We start from the raw sequence: 15,223 nt of genomic DNA, 5'->3' as shown, positions 1-15,223 counted from the left end.
GGGGGCCGTCTTCCTTCGCCACCTTGCAAGGCAAGTCTCCTTCATGTGGGTCCTCAAAGGGAAAGGCCACATGCTTGTTCTGCAGCTCATTGTGTTCCAGGCCCCTCTGTCGGCGGGACTCCCGCTTCTCCCGGCTGCTCTTCTGAGAGGGCCGAGGGGACTGCTTCCCGCCTTCCTCGTTCTCAGTGCCATCACTGTCCTCCACCTGCAGCTCCAGCCTTTGGTCCAGCTTCCCCTCAGGTTCTGGAGTGACAGACCCTTCTGAGATGGGCTCCTCTGGTTGGCTCAGGCCATTCTCTTCCACGAGCAAATGCTGCTTCTCCTCTTCTTCTCGCTTTTTATCAGCAATCATTTGATGAAACCTGTATTAAAGAGGGAGGGATGGGGAGGGGAGAAAGCCATTCATTCAGGGAAGGCAAAGAGACATACTGAGTGGCACAGCTAACAGCTAAAGAACGCTAGGTAGGGATGTTATTCTTCACTAAGTTTCTTCTTGAAAGCAGCAATGAGGAACCACAAAGTTTTTTTTAAAAGAGCTATTTGCAATTCAGGACTTATTCTGCACAAAATTTGCTTGTGGCTGGCTTTATGCAGAAAACAGCATTTTCAGCACTGAAAATAATATTTTAGTGTAGAAATATTAATTTCTGTTCATAAAGTGCTGTTTTTATGTCAATCAAAAACAAACCCTCATTTATTTATGGGATTTATATCCTGCCTTTCTCCCAAAAGGGGACCTGCATTTTCTGAGCAGGAACTAACATTTCTGTATTGAAATATTATATTCAATGCAAAAATGATGTTCTCTTAGCAAAACAACCATGTGCAAATTCTTCACAGAATAAGCCCCAAACTGCAAAAATTCTCATCAGTCCAGGATTCTTCTCGTCAGGGTTTCTCAACACTAGAGTATGTTTTTCTGCCATTTCCCACATATTCTTTCCATCCTTACCCACAGGACCAGAAGGCTGCAGTAGAACTTCCATTTCCTGAAATCTGTCCAGCCACCCCTTCTGGACACCCCAAAGTATCATCTTTCTGTTCACAGCAGGAAGTTGGACTAGATACAGTTTATGTCTGGTACATTAGATTCATTATTCACTGAATTTTCTCTACCAGCAAAGGACATGACAAATGTGCATAAGGACCATCTGACTGCAACTCCACATTCCTCTTTACCTCTAGGTTCAAAATACAGGTTGAGTACAACTCCTTGTATTGCTCACCTCTTGCGCTGGAGATATCCCCGGGCCAGAGCTTGAAAGAGGCAAATCTTCTGTCTGTGCTGTTGGAAAGATTTCTGCTGTCTGTACCCCCGCCATACAGACTGGATGTAGACAGCAGCATTCTTCCTCTCCAGTGCCCTCCGGACACGATAGGAATGCCAACAAGCCTGCAGTCAAAGAAGTACAGCTGGGAAGCAGCCCATAAGCCAGGCAGTGAATCTCAGCCTCAGGGCCAAATCCAACTCACTGGGGCTTCCCCAGAGGCCCCATCTCCTTTTCTGTGACATCACGGTCTGTATGCTTCTTGGGTTTTCCATCATCTTCTCTCCCTTCCACCCCACATTCTAAAGCCTAGCAGTGCCTCTCCTAAAGCTTAGTTACTGGCTGAAAGAGCTTTTGGCTAAAGAACGCTGGTAAATTGTTAGCCTCTTTTCAAATTGGACCCCAAGAACTCCAGTAAAACTGAATTCAGACCTCAGCTTGAAAGAGGCAACGTATCCAAGGGGAAAAGACTGAGGTAGAGAGACATAACAGTGGTAGCAGGGCCTGTACCTGCAAAGTGAGGACTGCCTGCTGAGTCCGGAGGAAACGCCTTCTGTCCAGCACCATCCGCAGCCAGCTCTGGAGGACAATGATCTTGCGGATGACCTCTTTGTGGAGAGTGTCCTGGAGCACTTGCCGTGCCACCTCCTTCATGAACACCTGGGGGACAGGAATGGTGCCTTTCTTTCACTGACAGTGCTATCATTCTGTCCTTTTCCCTTCCTTTACAACCCGGCATTTGTAATGGGGCCTGTGGACATTCTGTGCCAGGCTGGGATAACTGGGGAGGAGGTGGGGTGGGCAGAACGGGCACAAAGACAGGCAACAATAATCAGTGATAAGGAGAAGAGGATGGGTCCCCACTCTGAGGATCTTACAATCTAAGGCTGCATCTACACTGCAGAAACAATCCAGTGTGACACCACTGTAATTGCCATGGACCTGGGAACTGTACTTTTATGAGACACTGAACCTTCTCTATGAGAGAATTCTGGCACCACAACACACTACCATTCCCAGAATTCCACAGCATTGAGCCTGGCAGTTAAAGTGGTGTCAAACTGGATTATTTTTGCAATGCAGATGCAGCCCAAAATGCTAGGCAGCGGAAATAAGAGAAGAACCAGAAAGAAATGGAGGCAGGAGTTATCTGGGAACAATCAACATTTTTATCTATTTCAGAGATTTCATTACAAGGGAAACTCAGGGGAACTGCTTGAAGGAGGCGATCTTTGGACAGAAGAATGTAATGAAGACAGAGGAGTAGAGAGAGCAAAGTGGAGGAGTGATTTTATGGTAAAGACAAGGGATTTTGTGCTGGGTCTTGAACTGTCAGGAAGTCAGCTTTGAGATTTCAGAGGAGGCATCTTCACCCACTGTATTTTACACACACACACCATGATAGAAATGAATGCTATTATATCCCACCTTTTTGCTCACTATGGAATCTGAGATGGCTTACTTGGGGGCCCGGTGGGAGGTGCTTTCCCATCCAGGGACTGACCAGACCCAAAGCTGCTTAAGATTCAGCCACAGGGCCACATCATGTGTCTTAGTCCTCAAAGCCCCCAAATGCAGCAAATCCCATTGGTGGGAGAAGAATATACATGAAATAAACAAAAGTGCTACAGAAGAACAGAGCTGTACCCACTCTAAGAACACTGCTCAAAAAGGCAATAAGTAGGAGAGCCAGCATGGAGTAGTGGTTTGATATTGGATTACGACTCTGGGATCCAATTCTCCAGTCAGCCATGAAACTCACTGGGTGACCTTGGGTAAGACATGCTCTCAGACTAAGGGGAAGACAAGGGCAAACCTCCTCTGAACAAATCTTGCCAAGAAACCCCCATGAGAGGGTTGCCTTAGGGCCACTATAAGTTGGAAACTACCTGAAAGCACCTGAAAGCACACAACAACAAGAAGGACTCAGGGTTCAGTCAAGGCAGGGAGAAGTGGTTCTGGTGATGGCCTAATGCTGCCTTCCTTGACCTGAGTGAGTTGGGACTGCCACTTCCATCATCCCCAGCCAGCATGGCCAATGGTACCAAGTTGGGGCAAGCTGGGTTGGCGTTCTGGCACCTGAAGAGACAGAACTGTTTTGTTGTTCCGACAGACCTTTGTCTTTCCAATTTGGTAGCTGCTAGTGTCCAACTGCAACTTAGTCAACAGGGCACAGATCTCCTCCTTGGAGGCTTCCGCATTCTTAGGTAGGATCACTTGGAACTGGTCTATGAAATCCTGGGAAGGCAAAAAGGAAGCAGATTCAGCAGAGGGCTCTAGTCCAGAGAGTCAAAAAGCTATGATGAATTTGTGAAATGTTAGCCAGCATTTTAAAAAGCCCTCTGTGGCTTATGGAAAGCAGGGACAATAATAGCAGCCCACTCAAAAAGACTTCATGTAAAACTACGACAAATACAATTACATCTCCTTTAGTGACTGAACCGTTCTTCTTCTCTGGCTTTCAAGAGAAGCCTGGTTTGGCTCTGCTTGCAAATAACCACCTGTGTGCTAGTGGAACAAACTTGTAAAAAGAAGGCGGTGGGTAGCTTACAATTAGTTAATTGTAGATCAATTAGATTTGTCCCCTTTACCCTGCATTTCTTCTTAAGACAGTTATCTGCTTAAGCTAAAAAACCCCAACAGGTGTGTTTGGCTCCTTGGTGTTCCAGCACAATGATTAAAAATGACCAATGACAGCAAGGAAGAAGAGAGGCTGATGGCAACTAGCTCTTTTCTTGCTGCCAGCTCAGTATCACATACTACTTGTATTGTAATAGTTTACTGTATTTATATCTCTGTCCTTCTGACAAAGCTCGTGACAGCTCCACAGATTGCAGGGGAGGAGAGAGTCTTAGCCCAAATAAGCCTGGCCAAGGTCTTGGGGAGGTGAAAGGGAAAGTTCAGGTTATGCAACCACCTTTCCTCCTCTGGGCCTCTTGTGTGTAGCTGTTGTTGTACAACTGCAGTTCAGAGCTCAATAATACCTTGAAGTTAAATTTGGCACTGTAGCCAGATTGTCGGATCCGCACAGTTTCCAGCATGCCTGTGTATCTCAATTGCTGGAGCACCAGCCGTTCGTCAAAAAGCAGCTCCCGCTGAAAGGCATAAAGAACAAAAGATCACGCAGGGCCCTGGGCAAGCCATCACCACCACTGGCGATTTCAGAATTAAGCTCCATCTTTGTGAATAATGTGCTGTGATTATTTTCTACCAGACAGTAAGTGATTTTAAAACATTTTGATTGGTGAACGACACATTCCCAGCTATCTGGGCAGAGTATCTTTCAAATAAAGTGTTAACCATCATTGAAGCCATATATTTGCACAACTATGGTGTTTGAAGTGGGGAGAGGTCAAGCACTATCACAGATGAGGAGTCCCTCACCAACAATAGTGCTCAATGGCAGTGCAAGGAACATCTCTTCCACAATGTCCAAAGACAGTGAAATATTTTTTCTTCTTGAGACACATTGGATTGTACCTATGCAAACCTGCCACTTTAACCAGCTCACTAATCAAATGCAACAATGATAACTGACTCTAATCTGCCAACAGCCAAAGATAAAGCTCACACTGACCCCATGGGGGAAGTTTTGATCTCCACTGACCTGACTTAAGGCACCTCACCAAGATTTTGGGCCTGTCAACTTTTCCATCTCCCCCAAAGACCCAGAAGGATAATGCTTCAGGTTCCCATGCATGTCTTGTGTGCCCAAGAAGGATTTTGGTGTACAAGACTGCCACATATCTCCAATGCATATGATTCCAAGTATGGATGCCTTCTCACCTTTTCAGAATTGGATCGGATGCAGCGGATAAAGAAGGGCTCAGCTCTTCCCAGCGTCTCTAGCAGCTTGTTGAGGGAAGTCTGAAATGAGTCACACAGAGGAGGGGATTCATGAGGTGCCGGTCCCCCGGCTTGAGTTGGTCCTTGTGGTTGCAGAAAAGACCCTTACAGGATCTCTTCCACAAAGCAAGACACCTGTGAGGGGCTTAGATGGACAGTGAGAAGGCAGCCAGTTTTTATGGCAGAGCAGTTTCCATCTCAAGCACTTTGAGTCCACAGTCTCCTGCCAGCAACTGAGTTTGCACAGTGGAAAGGGGTCATCGGCATTTACTGCCTTTACAGAGGTGTAAAGAAAACCTCAAGCACCTTCACGTTCAAGCCAAGGTATCTGCCTTGACTTTAAAAAGTTTGGGGCCAGAATCCACCCAGAACTGCATTCTTCCTAGGCAAGCATGATGGAGCATGGTACACTGGAAGTCCTCCAATGGGTTCCACTACTGCCTGAGAAAGAGTGGGTAAGGGGTCTCCATAGCTGCACCATCCTCCTTAAAGGTGGCAGTGGGAGTAAACCCACTTTGCTTTAAGAGGCTTTTTAAAAAATCCTGATTGTACTGTGTCTCAGCTGCTGTTTTAAACTGCTGTCTAGGTTTTCCTTGTTAATTTGCTTCTATGGGTAGAGAAGGAGGTTGGTTCCCGGCAATCACTGATAGTAATGGCTTTAAGCTAAAATAAGGTGGTATTCTGGGTCCTGCCCTTTCCTCTTTCACCTCACCCACTACAGGCATGTGTCCTTGATCTTGCTCTCCATAGTTCCAAACACTTCCCAGCAGAGACATACTCAGACAGGTGTGGCTGCACACAGGCCCCAAAGTTGGCAGTTGGTGGGGAGCAAGCCTGCCAGCCTCCTGAAACAGAAGTGGCTCCCTATGGATCAGGGCGAGTCTCCCCTGGCATCCTCTTACCTGGAACTGAGCGCTGATACTGGGGGGCTTCTTCTTCTTATGCAAGTGCAGGAGGGATTTTGTGGTCCGGTCATGCAACGTCATGCTCACAATGAGCTTTAGGGACTTTGAGTCCAGCAAGTTCTGCAACCGAGGGGAATTGACTAGGCTTACGACCACACAATGACTGAGCTACCCACAAGAAGCCCGGCCCTGAAATCACATCCACCCGACATCCTGAAACATGAGAGTTTCATTTGTGCCCACTCATGTGCTTGCTGTGTGTGGCTGTTTTGTTGCCAGCAAAGGTGGTAAGGATGAGGGCAAGTGAACAATTGGAGAGAATGGTCAAGAACTACAATTTTGACAAACTAGTTGCCCTCCTTTCTGCTTTTCATCACTTCTGACTACCTGAGTATGTTTTTGGTAATGTTTCATAAAGAGCTAGTGTTTTGTTTTAAAAGAAAGCTGAGATTCTCAGTTGCTCCATATCGGGACCTCCACTTATCCTGCTGCTATGGCACCAAAGTTACTACCACCCTTGCTGACGTGCTGTTACTCAGACACCATGTGTCAAAACTCAACCACTTCACAGGCATTATTTGTAAGGTTCCTAGAGGCACATGTGTATACTGTAATATAAAAATAATTGATTAAACAAAAGTTCAACATGTAGTTAAACATGATTTGGTGTGCAAAAGTTAATGTTTATGGAATTTCAAGGCTTAGTTGCTATTGTTACTTGTTATTTAGGTCTTCCAGATCTTGACTCCAGCACATCCCACTAACTCTTTCCCTGTCTCTTCATAATCTTAGCTGAACCTAAGTAGCTGTCCTAACTGACGCAAAACATAAACTCCTTCATTTCCCATTTCACTCCAGTCTTCACTATCTTTCCTCTAACCAACTAATTCTAATTTCCATCCCCAACTGAGTGTAATAATAATAATAATAATAATAATAATAATAGTATTTATTTATAACCTGCCTTTCCCTGTGTTGGATCAAGGCAGGTAACAGCATATAAAAAGAGAAAACAATAATATCAAAAGTATTCAAATTGGTCTGAAGAGAAACAATTTAGGCACGCGGAGAGTGAAATTAGGGGATCAATTTGGGAAGGCCCACCGGAAGAGATCTGTTTTTATTGCCTTCTTAAAGGCCTCGAAAGATGTTAGTTGGCAGATCTCATCCGGCAGATCTTTACAGATTTTTGGAGTGGCAGCAGCAAATGTCCTCTGGGACGTAGTCACTAGTCTAGTTCTCCGTGACTGTAGTAGGTTCTTCCCTGAGGACCTGAGAGCGCAGGAAGGATTATATGGGAGGAGGCATTCCCTCAGGTAAGCTGGACCCAGGCCATGTAGGGCTTTATAGGTAATAACCAACACCTTATACTGTGCCCGGAAGCTAATAGGCAGCCAGTGTAGGGATTTTAAGATAGGTGTGATAGAATCAAACTTGGAACTCCCAGTCACCAATCTGGCTGCCATGTTTTGGACCAGTTGTAGCTTCCAAACATGGCATAAGGGTTGCCCCATGTAGAGTGCATTGCAAAAAATCGAGACGAGAGGTTACCAGCGAATGTACAACCGTTTCAAGGTTTTCCCGTTCCAGGAAGGGGCGTAACTGGCGTATCAGCCGAAGCTGATAACAGGCACTCCTGGCTGTCATGTCAACCTGTGACGACAGGTGAAGCAACGAGTCAAGGAGCACCCCCAAGCTACAAACACAGTCCTTTAGGGGAAGTATGACCCCGTCCAGTACTGGAGAGCTTATCACCATTTCTGGATTAGGATTGCCTATAGTGAGTACCTCCGTTTTATTTGGATTCAATTTAAGTCTATTTCCCTCATCCAATCCATTACCGACTTCAGTCAGTCATTCAGAAGAGAAATGCCATCCTTGGTCACTAAAGCAGTCTGAGACATGGAGAAACAAATTTGGGTGTCATCAGCATACTGATAACACCCCGCTCCATGTCTCTGGATGATCTCACCCAGCAGCTTCATGTAAATGTTGAAGAGCATTGGCGACAGTATCGCGCCTTGAGGGACACCCGATTTGAGCTCCCTGTTGGCAGAGCAACTTTCACCAAGCGACACCATCTGGAATCTGCCCGACAGATAGGAACAGAACCACTGCAAAGCAGTGCTCCCAATTCCTAACTCTCTTAGGCGTTCCAGAAGGAAACCATGGTCTAACTCTATGACATCGAAGGCTGCTGAGAGGTCTAAGAACACCAACAGGGCCACACTTCCCCTGTCGATGCACAGATGGAGATCATCGACCAAGGCGACCATGGCAGTCTCCACTCCGTATCCTGGCCTGAAGCCAGTTTGAAATGTAAGTCTTGGCCCTGGCTGACTCATACCTCCCGCTCTGACACGCCAGTCTTTGTCAAAACCTATCCAAGCACTCAGCCAATCCTCTGTCATCCCCAATCTTCCATGGTTTCATCCTGCTCCAAAGAGATCACTTACCTTATTATGTATATTTATATCACATGCATAACCATACTTTACCTTCCTTCCTCTAACATAATCAACTATATTCTTTTTTACAAAAGTCCAGAACTTCACATTCTGCAAGCTTGAGTGCTGTGTTTGCAGATGTACCTAACACCCACGCTCTCTCTTCTCTACCTGGTATTCTTCTGAATCTCTCAGCTGTGTGTATGTACAGTGGTCATCCACATTTGATGGGGTTAGGGGTGCAGGACCCCCATGAAGGTGGGAAAAGCACAAATAAAAACACATTTTTTTAACCTGAGAAAACACCTCTCTAGGAATCTATAGGTCCTCTAGTGCAACTCCATGATCAACATCTTCTGGAAGCTGACCAGAGAATTGACTGCAGGCCCTAAAAATGCCTAGAGAAGTCATGCTAGAGGACCTAGAGACAATCTGTGAACAATCAATCTGTGAATAATCAAATCTGCAAAAATCAAAGCCACAAATGTGGAGGGTCAACTGTAAAAAATTGAGTATGGTCAAAGATCAACACACTGAGTTGTGTGTTTTGTGTATAACTGGTGACACTGGACAAGATTTTGAGTCTCCTGGAACTATGGCGTGTTACAGACCGCCCAAAACGGGTGGTCTCACGCTGCTGCCGGTTGCAGCGCAGAGGAGCCCCAGCATCCAAACCACACAGCTCCTCTCCGCTGCAAATAAGAAGCGCCAAAATGGTGCTTTTCTTTGCGGTGCAGTTATGACGCCACGTGACGTGGCATCATATGTGCCGCGTGACGTGCGGACGCAAAGCATCCGCTACGTCAAGATGGTGCCCCCGTGTGGAACGGGCGCCGCCATTTTGTATGGACTCGGTCCGTATTAGGGTTAGGGGCGTCTAACCCTAGTACGGACCCAGTCCGTACTTAATGCCCGTCTGTAATGGGCCTAAGTTAGCCTATTTTGTGGTGTATATGTATTTTGCAGGACATTTAAAAAAAAATCACAAACATGCTTGTTGCCGAATATTTATCTGTGAAGTAGTAACGCTTACCTTTGGGATGATCTGCTTTTGTTTAGTACCTCTACTTTTCCTGTGGAAACATTAAGCATTACAGGAGAAATAAAATGCTCCGGGGGTTGCAATTTTGTTAGTTCAGCAAAGCTACTCCTTGCCAATTAAATCAAGCCAAGCAAGCCAGAGCAAAGTGATGGATCAGCAATTTGAAATGGCTGGGGGAGGGGAGTGAGGATGCTGAAGGCAGTGGAACATCATTGATTTTGCAACTGAGCCCCTGTTGCCAACTCTTGCAGTTTTGTTGGGTGTTTTATTCTTGTTTTTCTTTAAGTTCCAGCTCTTTTAAGAAAAATCAGTTGGAATTTCAGATTTTTAAAGAAATAAAAGAAAAAAATCAATAAAGCCATAGACTAGGTTGGTAGTGTGAGAGAAACAGGACTCCCATTTTCCAGAACTATAAACAAAAATAGTATCATGAAAACAACGTCTGGTTTGCCCCATCCTCTAATACCAGTTTCGATGGTAGATGGATCGAGACTGGGCACTGCCACACAGCCCTATTAGGCACAACCATTTTGAGAGGGGATTAGATGAATTCCTGGAGACTAGGGTACCAAGTCAGGATGGCTGTATATTGGGCCCTGCATCTAATATGGTATGCCTCTCAATGTCTATTGCTTTGCTGGGGAGTGCCAAATTGAGGGAATAGTTGTGCTCTCCTTGTTGAGCTTCCCATCGGAGCATCTTATCCAGAAGGCTGGAGCCAGATGTTTCCAGTACAAGCAACACCCTCACCAGAAACTAAAAGCCTACATGCCCCCAAGCAATAGGCAGCCTTATAGGGGGAGTCCATTTCTTTGGTATCATCTCATTCCTATGTTGGAAAAATCAGCCAGCAACATTCCCATGAGGGATATGCCTCCAAAGGGAGTATCTGGACTCGTTCTATTAAAACATTACTGGAGGAGGGGATTGCAATTGGTTCTACATGCTGAAGGATCCAGGTTTAAGTCCTTGTACCTTGGGCTGAACAGATTCCCAGGCAGCATGGCAAAGAAAGCATCGCCCCACTTTGGCTCCAAGACTTGGGGCAACTGACATTATAAGAGCAGACAGGTCATAAATAGACATCTCTGGTACAGTCCAAGCCAGCTTAGCACAGTCCTATGTGCATGCCTCCACAAATCCAAAATGTGCTTGAATAGCGGAAGCCCAGCTGGGGTGCATTTTGGGCAAACAGGAAGAATCAGGTGTTTAGTGTGGTCAGCACAACTGAAGAGGTGCACACATAGGCTTGGGGGGGCACATACACAGAGCTTGAAAGCAGTTCACTGAAAATCAACTCCAATTTTCAACATTTTAAAAAAAATTCTGAGGCCTGCAACTTACATTTGTAAGCTGCCTTGAGTATCATGAGATATAGAAGATGGTGGGCAATACACATTTTTGAAATAAGGAAGTAAACATGTAAGGGATCTCTGCTGAGCAGCAGGAGGAAGGAAGCCCTGCTGTTTTTCCCTTTCTCAGTGCAAAAGAAAGGGACACCCACCTCTTGCCACTCTTTTATTGGGCTATGACTCCCAGAATCCTTGGGAGTTATAGCTCCCCAAATAGTAATTGTTCAAAGCTGTACTCATATGGCTCACAGAAAGGCAGGGCATGGCTGTCTCTTGCTTCCACCAAAACTGAGTGTGTGTGTGTATATGTGCGTGTGAGAAAAGTGTCCTTCGCTGTTCAGAAGATATCCCTGAAGTTGCTCCCCCCCCCCTTAAAATGCAGTTCAAAAGAGTGAGGAATCCAACACTCCTGTGAAAACTCTGGATGTGCTGGAAGGGATGACAAAGAGCAGATGGACAGAGAAGCCAAGCCAACATGGATGCCCCTGCCACCTGCTCAGTTTCTGTGGGTAAACAGGGCTCACCGCAAGCCAAAAGGCACAGCCTGAATGAGTCCTCTCATGCTCATCAGGTGCTCTCTGGAGTTCAGAAACCCACTGGAACATTTCTACATTTTCTTCACAAGAAAAATATACTCCAACTCCTGAAATGGTGGAAGTTAGCCCCCCTCACATTACAACAAGGATGCAATACAAGCGCAAGAAGAGTTGCAGACGTTTGCTTGGCTCTGAATTGTCTGATCCGCAGAGATTCTGCTCTATCCAATTTTGCAAAGCAATGGAAGCCTGAACCCCTTGCTCACCGCACCCCAAAACTCACAGGAAGTGGCAACAGGGAGGCTGAAACCGGCTGAGTGACTTCAGGAGTTTGCAGGGATCTTCACCCTGCCAGGGCAGTCCCTTGATACTCCTGACTATTTGTTCATGCAAGTCCCTGAGACAGGATGGACACACACATAACACAACACAAGGCACACACACAGACAGAATGAGAAAGCCATGAAAGAGAATCACCAGGGGTTAAACAAGAGGAGGACCCTTCATTGTCTTTTATGCCCTAAATATGACGGAAGGGTAGTCTTTTTTCCAGCTGACTTTGTCCTAAAACACAGTAGTTGCAAAATGGGGAAGAGGTGTGGCTGTGATGGAAGATGCATTATTGTTTTGTTGTTGGGGAACACAGGAAACAACAGCTGTGTTTACTGAGATTGTTTGAAGAATATGACTAACTAATCCCCCCAGTTCCCCTGACTGGCTAGGGTGCAGGGGAGACGCAGGCCATTAAAAAACCATGGATGGGGAGCCATGGCTGCCTACCTTTTGGGCAAAGGGTGAAACACCAGGATATACTTCTGCTAAGCCAAAGCACACGTTTTGGAAAGTAGTAAAGGGCCCTACCCACCCACATGCCTTTGAATTATATCAACCCAGACACTATGACAAAAAAGGCTGTGAGGATGCACAACAAATTACTGTCATTCAGGTAACAAATTAATAAATTATTTTTTAAAACTTTTCTGGTATGATATTTCGATCTACAGCCTGCTCATCCAGTGGCCCCATGTGCCTGGGTCTATACAAACTGGTTGCAACATACTGCTTGGGAACCAAGATGGTTAAAGCAAAGGGCAAGCACAGAATGGTCCTCTAGGTGTGTCTGAATTTCAGTTCCCAGTATCCCTCATCACTAACTATGCTGACCAGGGCTGGTGAGAGCTGTTGCTGCCCAACAACTCATAGAGGGTCCTCTTCTGGGTCAGAGCATTGAGCTGGGACTTGGGAGATCCTGGCTGTAGTCTTGAATTTTGGAAGCATTCTGAAAAAGCAATGCTGCCATTATCTTCATTCAGCATTTTCAGTGTCTCAGTGCCATGTTAAACTCTCAAAGTCAGCCTGGAAAGATCCCCTAACTGACTGGCATCACCAAGCTTTACCACCACAAAGCTTGCCTTGGTAGAAAGAACTTACCTTTGCTACCCTCCAGAAACCAAGGAAGGAAGGATGGAAGGATGGAAGGAAGGAAGAAAGAAAGGAAGACAACAGATGTGTAAAGGTCATTCCTGGGCAGAGGAATATTTTTGTTTCTTTCTGAGATGGCATCAGTGGCCAATGGATCGTTTGGTTTTTCCACAGTGCCCACAGTTCCTCTAAATATTCTGTAGCCCAGTTAGAGCTTTGCATTGCCAAGACAACTCAGGACAAGGGAACACCACAGCTCTTAATGGCTGGAATAGATTGACTTGTTTCAGAATAGAACAACTGTGAGCTTCAGTTCCTGAAGTTACAACAGAAGTGTCTCCTTTTAAAATCTTAACCATTGAAATTCTGGTTTTCTACACCTGTCAAGCCCAGAAGGTCTCTCTGCCCAGGACTGTGGCCTCCCTGGGCAACGACAACACACTCCTCTGACTCCCCCCACCACTTACTTCTTGCTTTCATATGAAGCAATGATGTCTTCAAAAGCGTTTATATCAAAATCCTCAGAGCAATCAAATGAGAAATCAAGCACTGAGCAGCTGCAAAAAGGGGAACATGCAGAGATGCTAAATAAATAAAGAGAGCAGCGCTGACAGGAGAGGGCAAGGGGGCCAGGCACATCCTCCCAGCACCTCCTCCTCCTCCTCCACACACTCCATAAGCAACTAGAATTGTGTTCCTGAGCACCCTGGGAACAATGTGGCATGCTAAAAAGGAGCACAAAGGAAATCAAAGAAGCAGCAAAAACAAACTGTATGTCTAGAAGGTACAGGTACTTAAATGTGACCCATTGATTGGTTAGATTTTTCACTCTGACTCCCTTTTAAGAGACTATGAACATCCATCAGATGACACTTATTTAATGCCTTTCTCACAGGATGCTGCCTTCTAAAACCTCTAAAACCAAAAGGAAGAAAACTTTTAAATAGAACAAATGCTTTACTCACATAGAGTGTTATGCAGATTTCAGTGATTAATGAACTCAAAACTCATTGGTTTTGTCTAAGTTTTTGGTTTTTTTTAAAAAAAATCTGTCAATGGCACTAAGGCAACAGAAAACTCCGCAAAAGAAGAAGAGGAGTTCTTACACTCAGCCCATCCAGATGCTTTGAACTTCAGCTCCCCAAATCTCCGCACACTGGCCATACTGGTTGGGTCTTCTGTGAGCTGTAGGCCAGAACATCTGGAGGGCCAACTGTTGAGAACCACTGCACTAACACATGGTCACAGCCCCAACCTTCTCACTTCTGTGATGACATCCTGGTTGGCGACTATGAAAAACATAAAAGCAGTCGGGGGGATCTGGTCTGATTAAAATTGGGTAAAATCAGGAGCTGGGGCTGATGGGTTTTATTAAAGGCTTGTCCTCCACCCCCATAACTCAAACCCTAGCTAGGGAAAAAGAAAATGGTATGTATGTGATCACAGTTTAACCTAGACGCTGTACGACTTACAGAATTCATTTATCTGTGCAGTCTTTCTAAAAGCTTAGATTATTTAAACAAGTAGGGGAGGGAAAGGAGAAGCGGTTCTCATCCAGACACAGCAGCAAAAATGCTAAGCCAACTTCTGTAATGCAGGTAGCAGGCATGTCTTTGGAATGGGAACTCTTAGTCCCTTCACACAAATATTATCATAACATTGTTCTTGCATTCTCTATCTTACCAGCTAGTCTTTCCAAACAGAACTTTTCCCTAGGGTGATACAGCATTTTTTTTATTGCAACTCTTATTGTTTTAAGTACTAATTCTGAAAAGGCATCAAATAAACAAACAGAACTTCAAAGCAGCTGCTGTAATACAAAAAGCAAATCCAGAAGCAATGCCAATGCAAAATCTCATTTCCTATTCAAAGGGCATGGCACAAGAAAGTTAGATATAAATAAAACAGAAATGGGGGAGGGGGAGTGTAAATGTGTCTCCTACCGATAAACTCTCTCAATTGGAGTGTTGGCTTGCTGGAGTTCCCCCAGGGGTATCCTTGGTCCATGTCGTACCACTCCTACTTGAGAAGAGGGGAGCCAAAACAAAGAACTGTTAGCACTTGATGCTGGAAGATTCTGTGTTGCTTTTAGATTCAGCTACAGGGCTATGTGAAGTCCTGCATTAATCTGCTCAGAGCCAGGGCCTTGCTTTTTCCAGTCTCAGTGGCTCCCACTGCGATGACATCTCATGAACAGGTAAGGTGAGAGGCAGGAACCACTTTATTTATGATCAGCCTCCTAGACCGCTGAGATCAGTATTGCCTTCTCTGACACCCAGCTGCTGTCCAGCAGACAAAGGCATCTCCTGTCACCTAGCATCCTAAATTCTTCTAACTTAAAGATGTGGAAATGTTGGCCTTCAAAATGCTTTAGACCTCACCTCCTAGCAGCTGCAGATCAGCAT

At 45.4% G+C, this 15,223-nt stretch overlaps 1 protein-coding gene across 1 annotated transcript in view; it reads right to left on the bottom strand.

The window, feature by feature from the left end:
• LOC121916623 (unconventional myosin-IXb-like) overlaps window positions 1-15,223 on the bottom strand; it is a 51,042-nt gene that overhangs the window by 1,343 nt on the left and 34,476 nt on the right. Inside the window, exons 14-23 of the mRNA XM_042441915.1 lie at window positions 14,762-14,837; window positions 13,286-13,375; window positions 9,500-9,539; window positions 6,017-6,139; window positions 5,055-5,135; window positions 4,253-4,363; window positions 3,384-3,506; window positions 1,779-1,928; window positions 1,227-1,393; window positions 7-362 (exon numbers count right to left, since the gene is read on the bottom strand). Coding sequence (XP_042297849.1) covers window positions 7-362; window positions 1,227-1,393; window positions 1,779-1,928; window positions 3,384-3,506; window positions 4,253-4,363; window positions 5,055-5,135; window positions 6,017-6,139; window positions 9,500-9,539; window positions 13,286-13,375; window positions 14,762-14,837 — 1,317 coding nt within the window. The remainder of the gene's footprint in view (window positions 1-6; window positions 363-1,226; window positions 1,394-1,778; window positions 1,929-3,383; window positions 3,507-4,252; window positions 4,364-5,054; window positions 5,136-6,016; window positions 6,140-9,499; window positions 9,540-13,285; window positions 13,376-14,761; window positions 14,838-15,223) is intronic.

This window comes from Sceloporus undulatus, chromosome 10 (assembly GCF_019175285.1).
Source record: "Sceloporus undulatus isolate JIND9_A2432 ecotype Alabama chromosome 10, SceUnd_v1.1, whole genome shotgun sequence".
NCBI lineage: Eukaryota > Metazoa > Chordata > Lepidosauria > Squamata > Phrynosomatidae > Sceloporus > Sceloporus undulatus.
This window is presented reverse-complemented; position numbering and strand designations above follow the sequence as displayed.